Source organism: Ciconia boyciana, chromosome 3 (genome assembly GCF_034638445.1).
Source record: "Ciconia boyciana chromosome 3, ASM3463844v1, whole genome shotgun sequence".
In the NCBI taxonomy this organism is placed as follows: domain Eukaryota; kingdom Metazoa; phylum Chordata; class Aves; order Ciconiiformes; family Ciconiidae; genus Ciconia; species Ciconia boyciana.
The window spans coordinates 87,942,714-87,960,193 of NC_132936.1; the positions used below are offsets into that span (position 1 = coordinate 87,942,714).

The window sequence follows — 17,480 nt, forward strand, 5'->3', positions numbered from 1 at the left end:
ATCAGCCAGGGGCAAAGCACTTCCAAGGTAAAGCAACGTAAGCATGTGCTGCAGTATGCTTACTTAATAGTGCTGCAAACCCCTACTTGGTGAAATAGCAGAGAGGAGTTGAAGGAAAGATTTATAAAGCAATAAAAAAAACCCAAACAAACCAATTGTGGGCTCCAATTGTGGGCCCTCTCTCACAACCCGAGACTAAAGAAACATCTAATGAAATTGAAAGCAATGCACGCAACACATAATAACTGATCAATATAAATAATTATTGTATACAACTAGATTTAATCTCTGGAACTCAGCGCTGCAGGGTACTGTTGAGATGTAAAGCTTAGCATTTCAACAGGAAGATTCAGCTCCTCTGCCGGATACTGAAATTATAGAGGATACAAACCCTTATCCAAAACAATCCAAAAAATTTCCAAAGCAAACACAAACACTGCTTAAGTATCACCACCTACTTGCTATAGGGCAGAATAGGTCAAAGCCTCCCTACAATCACCAAGTGAACTAAATAGCTTTGCCGCTCATGTCATACAGAAAAGCAAATTCCTCCAACACAAATCCAAACACAAAAGAACAAGCACCTTCATTACATATTACTCTGAGGACAAGAGAAATGATCAAAATAGCAAAATTGTGTCACTGGTACAGAATGCAAGACAGAATCCACCTTGAACATACACACAAAACAAGAAAATCCTCCAATTATCATCAGAGAAAGGCAAAATTGGAAAAAAAAAAAATTATGACAACAGTTTTAGTACACCCTAAACTTGGGCCCCATGGAAAGTAGCTACCATCGCTTCCTTTTCCACCTTGCTGTTCCTTAGCCCCTCTCAAGAGACAGGGCCAAACCCACAGCCAGAGGCAGGAGCTATGCCAGCTGCTACTACTGCTTCAATGGATATTGGAAAAACCAGTGAGATGAGGATAATTAAGGGCATGTGCAAGCTCTGTAGGAACCCTAGCATGACTATAAGCAACAACAAGCAGAAGAAGAGGCACACTGAACAGCTGAAGTTACTGGTAATAAATCAAAATGACCTTGGTTTAAACACTTTGGATAACAGAGACCATCTCTTAATAGTTGTAACTTCTGTTCCCCAGATTGCCATTTTTAGAGTTTACCAGCCAGTTTCAACAAAGCCAAGTAAATCTTGAGCGACGTTATGTTAGAGGCTAGCCAAGATTTATTCACAATAGATCAGCCATTAAAAAGTACTATTTTCAAATTACAATAATCTAACTTTATAGATGCAGTGTCTAATGGACGCACAGCAAGACAAGCAAAATTCCCAGACGGCTAAGCATATCCTCTTAACCAGTCTCATCCATCAGGGCTGCCTAACAACATCAACTGGATGTCTCGAGAGAATTATTTGTATCCCATACCAAGCACAAACTGCAAAAGCTCAACTTTTCACAGTCGTTACTACTTTTTTTATTCCTTAAATGTCAATCAGTTGACATTGCTTTTAATAGGAAGGGTCAAAAGCCATTTGTATTTTTACATTCAGCATTCTGAAATCAAATTTTAGGGAACAAAGCCAAGAATGTACAGCACCCTCTGAAGTGAAAAGCTGCCTCTTAGCAGACCTGGTCCAGTTGTAAAAAAATAAAAAGTCGCCTTTCAGTCAGAGAGTCTCTCCACATATAATTCACAGTATGAAAGTTATATGGGACAGAGTAAATAAGTACAAACAGCATTATTTCATCTAAACCAATACAGTTTTCCAGTCAGTAGAGTTCAGATTCTAATTTCAATTCTGAAGCCAGAATTTGTCTGCCTGATAAATTTTACAGACCTTCCCCCATCTCCCCCCAGCTCTTTATTTGAGTTGCAATGTATGTATCAGTAGAAGATACAGTGATTTTTACAGTGATGCTTGGTAATTAATCAGGTAAGTATATTTATTTGCCCTAATATTTGCCCTCAATTATCAGGACAGGGTTGTAAATACTTTTAAATTACCTATTTGTATTTTTGGATTACAACATGCAAAGCAGGCTAAAAAAATTTTAGTTTCTGTATCTACACGTCAAAAGAAAAAAATTAATTTCAGTCATTTCTTAGTTAAATCTCAAATATTCAAGTTCCTCTTGAACATTCTACTCAATATTATTGAGTACCAAGTTCCTCTGTCTGTGTAACAAACGAAATAGGAAATGGTTTGCAGCCTACAGCAATCTGACCTCACATTGTGGCAGTCACAAATGACCTGTAAGGCAAGATGCATTTCAGTTCTCAACCATAGGCTGAGTTTTTCAGCAAGAAGCTCAAAGATTACAAATCATAATTCATAATTTTAATTTCAAACATGTTTTCATTTCTTCAAAAAGTGCTATTTCCTATGCACCCTTTTAGATGGGTGGCAACAATCCCTTCAGCAATCGGTGAAGACGTGCAAAAAAGCCTGCTTTTCCACTTCCCTGACTCGTTTTTGTTTACAAACCCCTCAAGAGAAATAAATGCATCGGTAAAGAGGAAGGTCTTTTTTGGCAACATACACAGTAAGTATTCCTTATGTAGTAAGAGTTTAAGGAATGATTAACAGAAGAGGAACCTCATGTTGAATTACAAGCAGCAGATCAGGAAGGCTGCATTTGTATTCATGCACAACAATACAATCACAGCATCAAAAAAAGATGTAGGCTTTACTGGAAAATACTGCTTAGAACATACCTCAATGATTCCTCTCTCAGGCTACAAAAAACTGTAGACTTCTAAAAATATCTTCCTTTTACTTTTTCTCTCTCTTTTTTTAAAAAATTCTCACTTGCTATTTTTTGGCACAAGCTCCAAAAATTTCTAGCCAAAGAACTATTCTAAACCACAGCGCTCTCAGACATATTTTCCTTTAAAATAAACAACCAGAAATGAAATTGATTTTCAGAAGACGAAAGCCTTTAACAAACCGTCAGTGAAGCTCTTCTCAAATCAATAGCATCCTTTCCCATCAAGCTTCTTCACAAATTTGATCAATTAAAAACAAAAAAGAATTCTAGTATCATATATGTAAACTTGTATTTGACAATCATTTCATCTAAAAAAAAGGACCATCTATTACCATTCTGTCTCAGCACATTCTGCAAACATAAGCGCCTGTTCCTGAATTTCAGTGAAAGTACTCACACAGCAGAAATATAAGAATTCAATAATTCTTGTCTTACTTATTAAAAGTGCTTACCCCAAGTACTAAATATATGCCACAGGCAGCAATTGATCTTACAGCACTTCAGTTAAGTCTGCAATATATTTAACACATAAAGGAGCCCAGTTTCATCATGTAGAGAAGGATTCAATGTTAGCAGGTAGCAGCTGCCAGCACTTGGGTACTGTTATTAGAAATGGTTTAGGCAGTTTATACACACAGCATTGATGTGCCTTCTGGTTCAGGCATTAGTAGCTAGATCACGCACTTGAATCGCTCTGTGAAAGGCACCTTAAAATAGAGCTGGGATCTGAGATCACTTTTATCACGGTAAATGCAGGGCAGTTTCATTGACTCTTATGTTTAAAGTCAACGTGCTGGATTTACTCCCAGACTCCTCTAACACAGTCCAGGAGAGACAAGAGTGACACACGCCAACCAACAAAAAACTGAGCAAAGGTGAGTATTCTTTGGAAAGGCAGACTGGTGTAACCCATACAAAGAGACAAAAGCAATTAATCTCTTACACATGGAAAAAATAATGTCCCGGTTTTCCATAGCACTGTACATCGCTCCCACTCTGATTTTTTTTTTCCATTTGAAAAATACAGAGTGAGGAAGATTAAGTTCTTCCTTGGCTAGGCCTATGCAGCTACCCAGAACAAAATGGGAGCCATTAGTTGATACAACTAAGAGGAAAACATGGTGCAGCAGTTGTTGTGTGTGTTGAAGTTGTGTGCAGCACATTGAAACCAATGAGCAGAAAGACTTTCCCCTCATCTGACCTAGTTCTGTCAAAGATTCACACATGGAGACAGTGGGTGTAGAGGTGACACATGCAGTATCTTTAAAAATTTTAGAAGGCAACAACTCACAGTGAAGAATACCTAAGACCCTGATGGGGAAAGGAAAGCTAGCTGAACTCTAGAAAATTCAGACAAGATATTAGAAGGCTGCCCATAACTGTAGGCGTACAAGAAAGTGAACAAATTAGGGCCAAACCATTTTAGAAGAACAAAACAGTGCTGGAAAAAAAGTGCCAGAAAGGTGGTTGGTTTCAGGACAAAGCTACCTGATGCTGCAGGTATGTCCTATTTGAAAGGAGCTGCTGCTGCTGTGACAGGTGTGGCATAGAAAGGCGCTGTCCCCGAAGGGTTTTCACACAAAATCAACAAAGAATAGCAGAAATAAGGAGAAAAGGCTCAAAGAAACATTACTTTTTCATTAGATTATTCTAAAAAATAAATATCAATTGCCTCTAACTCACTGTACACCCAGCCATTGGGAGCTGCGTAGATTCTGTACAAACAGTGGAACAGGTTGCCCAGGAAGGCTGTGGAGTCCATCCTTGGAGCTATGCAAAGTCTGACTGTGCCCATCCCTGAGCAATCTGCTGTAGCTGACCCTGCTCTGAGCAGGAGAATGGACTGGAGGATGCCCAGAGGCCCCTTCCCACTCCAGCAATTCCCTCATCAGATTAGAATGGATTTCTGAGTAGTTATTTAAGGATGACTGTTTTACCACAAAATGAATCAGAGAGGGTGCTCTATATACAAGTTAAAGCCTTGAAAAAAAGCAGAATACAATTGTGAATGAAGTCTACAAATGTCTGTTAAATCAGCTTTACTGGTGGACAGAAGAGGACCTTGGACAATACCATGCAGGCAAAGCATTGGTCATCACTGATGGACAGATTCATGGAGATACGTGACAGTGAGGAGCAGCAAAAGGAAATTCACAGTCTGGAAATGAAAGGCCCAAAAAATCTAATCACCTACTTAAAGCTAAAGTTAAAAGATATACACAACCATGGCAGGTGTCTGAGGCAAATCTTAATCCAACTTAATCCAATAGTCAATACTCCAGTCTTTCTGACCATATCACCAATTTTCTTCACAGTTCCTAGGCAAGCCACTGTGTCTATTAGGGGAGTACAACAAACAGGAATATATAAAAGGTCCCCCTTATATAAAAGGGATAGCAGTCTTAGGTCAAAAGTGATCAGTGACCTTCCTGGAGAAAGAAAAAAAGCTCTTGAAAGAAATACATGACAGAATTGGGAACTATGTAAGCCACCTCAGTACTCATTTACTGAAATTTAATGGGCTTTGACCCAGGCTTACAAAATAATTGAAGTAACACAAGGGTCTTGCTCAAAACATACCACCAAAAACAACTTCAAAAAGTGCTTTATTTTGTCAAGCCAATCTCCAAAACCAGAAATTCAAAACAAGAAACCATTTCTTCCTCTGTTACCTGCTCTTCCCAATTACACCACAGGACTATGGTAATGACTACATGCCATTATATAACACATATATGTTCTTGTCCACCCCAAAAGAGAAGTTTTGTTTGTTACCTCTTACCGACAGTTATTTTGACAGTTCTTTTCTGAGAGTCCATCCTCATCTTCTCCCATAATATCCACTGCCGAAAATATCAGTGCAACCAGAATTGCAAAGCAGCATACCAGTGCAAAGATCACAATGCATCTTTGCTGGGACTGAAAGAGATTAAGATTAAAAAAGTTTTAATGGCATGAGCACATTCCAGTCAATGACCTGAGACTCTAAAACTTTTACATAAGATCTAAAATTCTTGAAGATCTTACTGCCATAGCTGTCAACATGAAACACACCTCAGGACGAAAACACTCTCAAAACTGTCCTTCAGGTATCACCTTGAGATGTATTTTAAATATCTCAGACACTGTTAAATAATTCATGTCACAAATAATATTCATAATTTAAACTGTTTTCTGTTTGTACCACAAGGAAAGCATTATGCATTAAAATAATGATTCTTACATTAACTACGTATTTTCTGATTGCGCCTCACAGATAAAGTACACACTTAGGATGGCACTCAAAAGTCTTGAGAGTTTTGTTGTGTTTGGCTGAAATAAAACATGTCATTGCAAGAACACTGAAGAGCAAAGTCTTTTTTTTATTGCTACACAAAGTAACTGACATTGTTACTATGATTGTCACAGCAACTAAGACACATTGGCAAGTCCTTGCCCCACAGTACTTATATGGAAAACAAATTCACAGATGATAGATGGGATTCAAGGAAACAATGGGAGACTGTTGCTCAATATGATAGGCAATGTTCTCTGAATCTCAGATTAAATATTAAAACATGGCATAGCACTAACTTATTCTACAACATGAAATCCTGCAGTACTAAATCAGATACAACTGTGTAAACCTCCTAAAGACAATCTCCTGACATGCAATTTACATAGCTGCATGAATGTAAAATATATTTGGTTCTGAAACAAATGTTCAAACAAGTGTAATGTGTATTTTTCTACTGAAGAAAATTTGCACAAAACCACACATATATAAAAAAAATAAAAGTCTAACTTCCGTTGCCATATTTTATTTTGACTATTGTCCTGTAATTAAAATTTTGCATAAAGAAAAAAGCTTTATAAAGGAATGGGAAAGTGGGAAAGTATATGGGAAAGCAGCAAAAGTGTAAGGAAAAGAAAGCAATATCATGCTTGCAGCTGAAAACTAACTTCATAGTATTTTCGTTGTTCCTGACGTTTCATTTAAGAGGTAATAAGTTTCAGACTAATAAGAATGTTTTCCAGTACGCATAAAAAAAAGGCCTGACTTTTTTTTTTTTAAATAAGCTTCCAAAACTTCCAAATTAATGCACATCCCAGAAGAAACAAGCTCATGCATTTCAGAACAAATCAGATATAAGCATTTTATTTCAGTCTGTGAAAATCTAAAACACAGCAAACAACTTCAGACAACAGGAACAACTTTTCTGAAATTTAGTGAGAAATGTGTCCTTTTACCTAACAGTAGCACTGAATATGCTACTTGGGTTATATGCATATTTTAAATGTAATGCATATTAGACACTTTTATACATTTCAAATATATGTTTAAATCTGTGTTTTCTAATACACTACCTAAAATCTTACAAGCATGCAGCATGAGAAAATCTTCTTCAAGCATTTACAAAGCCTACGTCTGAAATAAATAAAATTTGGACCCTTTTTTTCTGCTGCCAGGTAAAATCATGGCAACATATGAAAAGAATTAGAAATGACTGCATTCGGGTGTCCAGAACTAAGGCTGCAGTCAGACACACAGTAGGACTTAAGAGAAAAATTTTAAAACATTGCCTCATGCTACTGGCAAGAAAAACTAAGAAGTGCCAAAGATAAAGAGATATTCAGCTCTAGGACACTGCTTTATGCCATTTCTTCATCAGGACGCCTTGCACTCTTGCTAAGATGACCATTGTCTCATGCAGATTTTTACAGTTCTGTATTTGCAGAAAATGTTTGATGCAGCTTCTTCCAAGTGCTGAGCATATCACCATGGCAGCAAGATAGCAAAGCTACTCCCATACCAGCAAGCCAAACAGAGCCAGGGCTCATTCTCCAGCCCCTAAGAGCAGTGGATGGGACCCAGCAGAGCTCGCAACACTAGCGTTCTTTTTCCTCCCAAAACAGGATAACTGCAGCCATTCTACTCACTGGGAACAGTTCTGAGTCCATATTTTGGGCAAATTTGTAGCAACGAGCATCCTAGCTACCACACAGTATAAATTACTTCATGCCGTTGCTCCAGGGAATAACTCCCTTCTTCTTGCTGCATCACCATGCAAGCAGCAGAACAACTACAGAGAGCTGCAGGGTCACCGAACCAGCAGGGACCATGGTAGCCTTCGAGGCTGGGCCAGGACACATGGAGGCAGCAAGAGATGTTTCATTAAAAGGAGTCCACAGTACCTCTTATCACACATGTCACAAGTCATAAAATTGCCCTAAAAACCTTTTAACCAACTTAAAACTTAAAGGCCAAAAGCTATATAAAACCTACAGTGTCTCAAATATGGTATCACCAGGCGGGGGGAGCAGGTGCAACGGATGCCTTAAGTTCCTTCAATACCAGGAAATTTTATGGGAGCAATTTCTAGGTGGTTATGTTCAAGGAGTACAGAAAGGGGAGTCCGAAATAATTCTGAATGGATCCTCCTATTCTAGCTTTAATTCCCATTCCACATAAATTTGGGGAACATATTCAAGGTTTCTTGACTTCTGTGTTCTAGTTGAAATTTGTATAAAGCTTAAATCCCTGTTCTTTCAGTTCTGCATGTGTACAGCCTGTCAAGCTCTGCAGTTTGAGTGACTGCTTCTCACTATAAGCAGCACAAAGTTAGCACCACTGGTAAGACCACTGCTATTCTACCAGCACTAAAATACAGAACTGCACAAATCTAATTTACTGCTCTTATTCACACAGACCCTTTATATTATGCATTTGTCTTTGACAGTTATAACGGATTAGTTATTTTACTTTTTCTTATGTACCAGCTTAACAGTATGGTTACAAATAGCGTAGGGGACCTTTTAAACCCTCCCACAAAAAAAGAACCACCTTATCAAACTGTGACAATAGTATTTTTTCTTTGAACTAAGAATAGCACAAAATATTAAATAAAACAAAGCAAAAATTACAAGTTTGTGATTCTCCTAACCCTACATTTTTAGTCACAGGTCTGAAGGGTCAGGTAAAGACCATTTAAAAAACCTTATATGGCTAGTAAGGAGGATTTTGAATGGTTTTACGGTTCATCTTGAAATTACTCCTGCTAAGTGGTGATGTTTTGATTGCTTTTAAATCTATATATTACATTAGAAATGAATATTTGAATATTGCTTAGATTCAAATTGATGTTTATATTAGAAAACAAAGAATAAAAAATAGCTAGTGGCACCAAACAAGTCTTCTGAGCCTTTCCTTTGACAACGGTAATAAATCTTAATTTTCATGCACTAACGCCATACTGCGGGCAATTTTCTAATAGGCTTTTTCTAATTAAAATAGATTAGAACAGACCATGTCACTGTCCTGTTATAGCATCCGTGCATGCCTGTGTCTATGTGTGTGTGCATGCGCGAGTAATAGCAGGCTTCTTGAAAGAATTCAAAATAGAAGAGCTCACGCCATAGACAGAGTAGGAGGAGCCTGTTAGATTTTGCCCTTCAGACTCTTGCGTCAGTGGGCTTGGGCAGACTGTTTGCTTGATGCTATGTTGTTGTGTATCCCCTTGGCAACTGGGATCCCTCAGAGCTTATCAGACCTATCCTCCTGCTTCCTTCAGTAAATGCCTAAAAACCCTCTGTGTTTAAGCTTTCGGTCTTCAACACTTAATTACAGAATACAGGGTCAGGAGGGACGTCTAAAGCTTATGTAGTCCATCTGTCCATATACATGCTTAATTTATACAAATACTAATTCTAACAGATATTTGTCTAACCTGTCCCTAAAAATCTCCCGTTGAAAGAGATCCTACAGTCTCTTCAGGCAACCCATCCCACGTGTTACCTTATTGATGCCTAACTGAAGTCTCTTATGCCGCAATATATTTCTTTTCCTTCCCATACATGCTGAAAACAGAGAACAGAGTATCTTCATTCTTTCCTGCTGCAGTCTCTTACATATTTGAAGACTGATAGAGATGCTAAGACACCTGGGCGTCTAGCTTGACTGGACCTGTCAGAGGACAACCATGGCTGAGATTTCACTCTTAACAGTGTGGAAATCTGTCTACTGTAAGCCCAGAAATTCTGTTGCATGAGACAGATTTCTTCAGAGCTTATGGAAGATTGGGAAAGAAACTCCCACAGGAACAAGGACTATCAAAAATGCTGCTGTTTTCCATTTCATGAGCAAAATGTGTTTCTTTCACCTGCCTCATCTAGCTTAAACAATAGCTATGTTAAAACAAATCCACCAAAACAATGCATTTACTAAAACAAAGCACGGTATTTTTCATGCTGTTATACCCCTAGGTAGAGAGTGAGAAAAAGAGCAAAAGCCGTACAATGGGTATGCAGTGCAGTACAGTGCTATTCAGACTAGATTTTAATCTGAGAAGGATCCTATCTGTTTATTTATTATTAAGAAAAAGGATAGTCTATGTCAGTTAAGGTTGTATCAGAGCCTGTGTTACCCAGGCAGAATTTAAAATGAGAGCAAGAAAAAAAAAGGCTTCCATCTTTACTGCACTCCCATTGCTCAAAAGCTGTTAAGAACACTTCAGTGGCCCATAAAGCTTTCAGTTCTTCACAAACAATAGGTATCTCTGTAACACACTAAATTTAATCAGGAATTTACTTTTCCATCAACACAGTACAAAAATGTCCTTCTCTCCCCAAACAGGAGCCATGAAATTGCAATGCTGCATCTACTGAGAAAACTGAGCACATAACAACAGAACATGTCATGGCTTTGAACTAGTGCTTTATTTTTATACCTATTTAAAGAATAAAGGAGGTAATATTTATACAGCATAGTAATATGGAGTTCATATCTGCTTGTCAGAACCACAGAGGCTCTAAGAGGCAGGTTTTCACATCTTCTGTCATATCAGTAGTCTGCTCATGCAACTTTCCCGCAGCATATCTGAACACCAGTGTGAGAGCAAAAGCACTCATCTTCAACACTAGTAACCTGTTCAACAGCTCTTAAAATTCTGCTTACGAGTGGAGTTTTACAGCATGCTACAGTACATTTGCCAAAGATAGCAAGGAACTGGACTTCAAGAATTAGCAATCAGTCTTGGATTAACCTTAGTTCTTAAAATCATTATGTGTGTTTATTAGAGAAAAACATTACTATAAAGACTGTTTTCCATTAATCTGGAATCCATACACAGTAATAATCTTAATTGCAGCCTTAAATCTCCCAGCTAGTATGATTAATACCAATCAACACTTAAGTTCCTATTAAACAAAAATAGGAAGGAACTGATCCAAGAGTACTAAGATAAGTTAAATATTTTCAAGTTGGCTGGGCCTAGTGAGCTTCATCCTTGGATATTTAAGGTACTGGCTGAGGCTAACAAAGAACTTTTAGCACTTACCTCTGAAAACTCACGAGCATGAGTGAAGTATCAGAAGATTGGAAAAAGCAAAAATGTTACCCATATTTAAGAAAAAAAGGTGGGCAGGCAATAGAAGTTGGGAAATAAACTAGTTATTTTAACTTCCATCTCTAGAAAATACTTGAATAAGTTAAGTAATAAACTATTATACATAAACACCTAGAAGATAATAAATTTTGTCAAGAAAAAGTCATATCAATCAATGTTGATTTCCATCTTTCCTAGTCAGGAGCCCTGATATCCTGCTGGAGAAGCTGAAAATAACATACACTTTGATCTTTAATAAAAACTTTCTTACAAACCACAGAAACTATGTCCAGATTATTATAGGAGAGGTGTAAAGCCTGTTGGAATATCATGGTCATTGAAAAAATGGGAGGATGTTTTAGAAGGGATTCAGAGGATTCTGCTCTGTATCTGGTTTTGTTCATGTCTTCATTAACAATCTACATTATGGACTAGAAATGAAATGTGCTTGTTAAGTTTTCAGTCAAAACAAAAGCAGTGCAAATTGAAAGCATGCTGGAAGACTAGATTAAAATTTCAAAATGTCCTTGACAACTTAGGGGGTATGTTGAGAAAAATAGGTTAAAATTCAATTAAGGAAGAGAAAAGAGCTACCAGCAGGTAGGAGCAATCAATTGCACAGGTACAGGAACTGAGAGACCATTAGGAAAAAGGACAATCAAAATGATTAAGAGGCTGGAGCAGATGCTTTAGGAAACAGACCAAAAAAGGGTAGGAGTCCGTCGTTTGGAGAGGAGAAGAAATAAGACCAAGGGATACAAAATCATTACAAGAGCATCAGGTATAATGAAGGCAAAATTATTATTCATGAAGTATCACAATACCAGAAATAGGGGATGTTTATTGAAACTTGTAGGAGTTAAGTTTCAAAAAGATAAAGTATTTTTTATGAAGTGGATATTGAGCATCTGGAATTTGTTGCCACAGGAGGCTGTGAAAGCAAACAGCAGCAGCAGCAGGTTTAAAAAGAGATTAGACAAAGTCTTCAAAAACATGTCCAGAGCAGATGCTAGAGAAAACAGGCAGGGATATGCCCTCTAATAGAGATGTTGAGGGACATGCTGTTGCCAGCCACTGTTAGACACACAGTACAGGACTAGATATGCCACAGGTCTGAGCAGCAGAATATATTTTCTACACTCTTAAATAGTTTCCTTTTTCCACAGAAGGACCCATAAGTTGTAGCAGAGCACAACCTGAACATGAATCAATCGTGGCACACTGTTGTGTCGACTTACATCTCTACATCCTGGTATAATTTTTGTACTGCATACAAGGCAAAAATAATCCTTACCCTCTACTTCAAGTTGGCATATTTTGTTAATCTTTCAAGACCGCATGGAGACAGTTTAGAGAAAAATCAACAATATTTAGTCCTACAGTTACCACAGAAAGAAGAGTATCGAGTTAATTCTCCAATGTTCTTTAACTTCAGTGTTTTCCAAGCAAACAAGGCATATGAAGTCACACTGTCTGCCCATCAGTCCCTGTCTGCCCAGTTTCTTTTGAATCTGTATTTGAAAGAAAGATTTATAGAAATGTAATTATCTCAGACATTTTACAAAATCCAGTATGTAGGTAGACTTGGCTGAGAAAGACCCAAATTAGTGCCTCTACAAGGGAAAGAGGGTGCAAAGTTTTGCCTTCCAGCGCACACACAGCTCAGCACCATGCAGCTCATAGAGACAGGGATGGGAGGAATCACTGCCGCAGTGGTATACAGAGGGATTGAGGGCCCTGAGCACACACCCAGAGAGAAGCAGCTGCATTGGTTTCACTGCTCACTGAACAAACGTTTGATCCAACAGGTCAGGCATATAACACATGGACAGACATGTTACTATAAATAGAAAACCAATAAACTACTCTGGAAGAAATCCAAGGCTTTAGGGGTTACTCATCTGAACCTCCTCCACACAAAGTGCTGTATTACAGAAAGCTATTAACATTCAGAATACGAGCTCTATAAGAAAAAAGGGTTTCCAGCACATGACCAACTAACCTCGAATGCATTTTGTTGACCAGAATTGGCATAAACGAAGGAGTGAAAAGCCTGAATACATGTAAGTGTTCACGTGCCATTTTCCCGAAATTGGGCCCTGACTTCTCTACGTGATATATTGACTCAGCATAATAGAAGATAGTATTATAGTTTGGCAAGAACTATAATAGAACCATCAAGAACTGAATCCTGTAAGGCAGCATTCTGAGAAAGAATGAAATTAATAAATCCATCAAGATGCAAGCTATTTAGCATATTGCCGAACAGTCCATTTAAAATCAGTTAGATTCATCGCAGGACAGCTAGCTGGGGGCATCTAGCAGATGATACAAGGACTGACCTATAGTCTACAAGTCCAGGTATCAGCAGGTGCTGTGGTTGCCTGACTGCCAGCAGAAAATGCTCTTTGCAATTTTACACCCTTTATGCATCACTCCGGAGTTTATGGCATAGAAGGCCAAGCAGTTAGAAAGCTCCAAGTAGCAGCCCTACTTCTCTCCACACCTCGTTTAAATTTGATGTTGATAGTCTTAACTCCTAATGGAAAACTAGACTGAAATACCAGAATCTCTACAAATCAGAATCTTCCACAGACACCGAACAAGAAACTGCAGTAACTTGCCATATTGCATCTGCCTCTAGCCAGCAATTCTCTTGTTTTCATAATCAACAGACAAAAAATAATAGTCTACATTACTACTATCTTTTCCACACTTTGTTTGCATTCATCATAATTACATTTTTCAACTAACATTGACCCATGAATTTCTTAAATCTCTTCTGGAATGAACTGTTCATTGTACACTTCCAACTTTTAATCTAAAGATTAATCATGTTTATACTAAAGTGAAATGGAACATTTTAAATTTAAAAGAAGGGGAAAATTACACTTTCCCTATTAGTTGCCAGCGAAACATGCTCAAAACTTTTCCCCTTAGACATTTCAGACTCATTTTAAACATCTCTCCAAGAAAGGAAGGACATCCCACATTTGAAGTACTTGAAGTCACGCATTTAACAGACCTAACACATATTTCAGGTTTTATTTCCATTTGGTCACCTTTGAACACCAAAATGAGCTGAAGCATTGAAGTGTCAATTTGGCTACAATGACTCCAGAGTGATTCCATTCCCATTCCACTGGAGCAGCCTAACACATGTTGCTCTGGCAGCACAATTCTGCCCCGAACTAGGCAGGATGGCAGTAACTATAGGACAGCTTTAGCTCTTCAGGTAAGGCTCCTAAAGGAGCAAAATGTAACAGCTATAAAGGTTCTAAATTTTAACATCAATCCTGTCATGCTATTAAGGCATGTTCCAGCCTAAGGACAATCTGCTGAGATGGTAACATCCAGCAATTCAGAACACTTCAACAGTCTGAATCCAGGACAAGAAGCATTTGGGGACAGAGGACAGGACGGGGTGTGCACTGGCTAGCTATGGTATTTAGCATTGCAACATCAAAGAACTTGAGGCTGCCTCACAGAGGGGATCAGCAGAATGTTGGGCAGCTATTTTGTGTGCACGCAATAAACAAACTTTTATGTGCAAAGGACCTTTTAAGAGAAAATACAGTAAGCCTAACAATGTCAGTGCAAGTATGTCCATGACAGATCATTCCATATCACTTTGGTATCCAAAAAGCACCTAAACGTCTTTGTGGGTCTTACCCATATCTGTGCCATGTTCCCTGAAATCAGAGAGTGTTTGGAATGTAGATTCTGGTACAAGGACAGTTACTAAATGTATAATTTTTGTGTGTGTGTGTGTGTGTGTATTCTTAAATATGTATATTTATACACACAAACAGGCACCCCATATATATAATAATGACTGTTAACAGCCAACACAAATCTGTTTCTAAATCACAAGGAAAAATTAGTAGTGTGTTAGATTCAGTTATCTATGTTTATTTGCGAAGGCAGACCAGACTATATACAGACGAATACACTGATTTGATACTTGTGATCTCTAATTTACAAATGGTACTGCCTCTGTTATGTTTAAAAGTAACTATAATTTATTTTCTAATTTAGTAACTGTAGGAAAAAAAATACTAGTGACATAGTTAAGTAACCTAAAACACAGCATCAACTACGAAAATCACATTTCTTTCTTGAAAGTGTTTTATCTAATAATACTGCTAATAATGCTTTAAGATAAACTAAATTAAATTTAAAAGTCATGAAGAAATTTTTTTCCCAGTGTTCGCATATGTCATTTTTGGCACATTAAATGTTCATATGTACAGTCAGCTCAAGCTTCTTGCACACAGCCTTGCATTGTTTTTCTAAGATTCTTTCAAAAAGAGACAAGACAAAAAAAAAAAAAAGACTTAGAAATAAGAAAATGTGGCTACTGGCACATAAACGCCATCAGGGAGGCTCTTAAGACACAAATTCGAGCTCAAGTGCAGTTCTGCAGCATAACAAACTCACCACTCTGCCTGGAGCATGTTTTTTCTTAGCCAAATTAACAAGGCAAAATACATTACCTTAAACTTTTTCCACTGAGGTTTAAGCATTTCATCCTGCAACTGGATGGGCTAAGAGTGCATGTGCCATCAATTACAGCAACATCACATTAAGTCCCAATAAAGCAATCATTCTACAATCAAAGGCAGGTGGTGCAACTGAACCCAGCAGTCCTAACTTAGTTTGTTAGATGAATTGCCAGTTTCCCTCTCATAAAGTGTAAAAAGCAAATTAAGAAGATTTCAAATGATTTTTTTGTTTGTTTTTAAAGAGTTTGCTTTTCTTGATTCTGATGAGACACACTTAAGGAAAAAGTTTTATTAACACTATTATAAATTGACACAAGTTCAATGAAATGAAATTATCTCATATGGGAAGCATTTATTTTTAGCTCATTCTGAATTTCTAACTACACTGTGAGCACATGTTGAAATAATAGATTTGCCACTCTGCCAAGCAAGTTAATTCCACTGTCGCGGAGAACACAACCAATGTGACATTCACAATAGGAATTATATTCTACTTTAAAGAGCAATAAAGGAAAATAAAGAGAGGCTTATGATCCACAGCTAATCAGAGAGAGAAAGGTAAACTAGTTAATTATAGTGATTAAGTGTATCTGATCTGTGCTCTCTTTCTTATGACAGACTTGAGAAGTAATTTAGTTACCATGTTTTTTATCCTATAAAATTCTGTATTTGAATTAAATGACAGTATTCATAACTTTTATATCTTAAGTAATTCTACTTGATGGATAATTTCTTTACTGGCTGGAAAATATATAACATTATGAGTAAAGATGGGACTGCTGTATTCACTTTGGCTTCTGGGAACTCAAAATTATATACACAAAACTGATCCCTACTATCATTTTTGGAAATAGGAAACAAAGATATTTGGCCCAGATCATTCCTTGCCTGCCTAATGCTTTGAAAAAATTCTCTATGTCAAGATCCCTGAATTTCTGCAGACAAGGAATTAAGAGACAAAAATCTCCCTCCTTGGCATCTGACACTTGTCTATGATTCCAAATGACACTTTACGGTGAACAGAGGACTGAAGAGTGGGATGTCACCAAGAGCAGCACCATCCCCTAGTCTGCATGCAAAGCTCCAACATGAAGAAAGCCAGGCTGGAATCACCCACTTTCACATGCGTCCCAGGAAGGCAGCTGACTCTCCTTGGAGGGGGCCCCAGGGGCTCAGCTTTGATCACTTTTCTCTGACCAAGAGGGACATTCCAGTTCTTCTGGGTTTTGTGGGTTTTTTTTGTTTGTTTGTTTGTTTTCCCCTGGGGGGGGAGTTGTTTTTTTAAATGAAAGCACTTCCTAGCAAAGCAGGACTGATTTAGGTAAGGAAAAAATCAATTCCTCAAAGTTTCAATGACTGGAATGTCTGGTGCTAGCTATTTATAATAATTGTTAATAGTAAGTCTTACTGATTCAAAAATATTTGGTCAGAAAGGCTTTCCCTGAATCACAGCAAAAGAACAAAGATTTGAGTATTTACAATGAGAATAAATTTATAAGCACACATGAACAGATAACAAGCAAACAAAAAAAAGAGCACCAAGGAAAAAAGTCAAGAAACAAACAGCAACAGGCCTTTAAGACCTCCAGTCTTCTACTTTCCTCTACCATAATCTCTTTCTGTATGAGATCTGTTCCAGTGTTCTCAGTATACCTCATTGTTGTAGGAGTACTTTTCCTACCCCTAGAGTTGACCACACCATTATGCATGGAGGAGTTAAAGAGAAGAGACTCAAGTAAACTGGCCAAATTGTTCCTGGATGTCCTCTTCTTTCACTGTTCCAACTATATTCACCCTTTCCTCCTTCCCTGCTCAACCAAACAGCAAAAGAATTCTTTGTTATCGTGGTCTCACTCCCACTAACAAGCCCCCACTC

General features: G+C 37.8%; 1 protein-coding gene across 4 annotated transcripts in view; it reads right to left on the reverse strand.

The window, feature by feature from the left end:
* The window catches only part of PLD5 (phospholipase D family member 5), a 189,133-nt gene that overhangs the window by 105,385 nt on the left and 66,268 nt on the right, over positions 1-17,480 (reverse strand). The window contains exon 3 of one of the 4 annotated variants that reach the window (XM_072856464.1): positions 5,519-5,655. The exons of 2 other annotated variants lie outside the window; for them this stretch is intronic. In XM_072856464.1, coding sequence (XP_072712565.1) covers positions 5,519-5,655 — 137 coding nt within the window. Of the gene's footprint in view, positions 1-5,511; positions 5,656-17,480 lie in introns of those variants that run through there. One more of the 4 variants, XM_072856461.1, reaches the window with a different exon arrangement.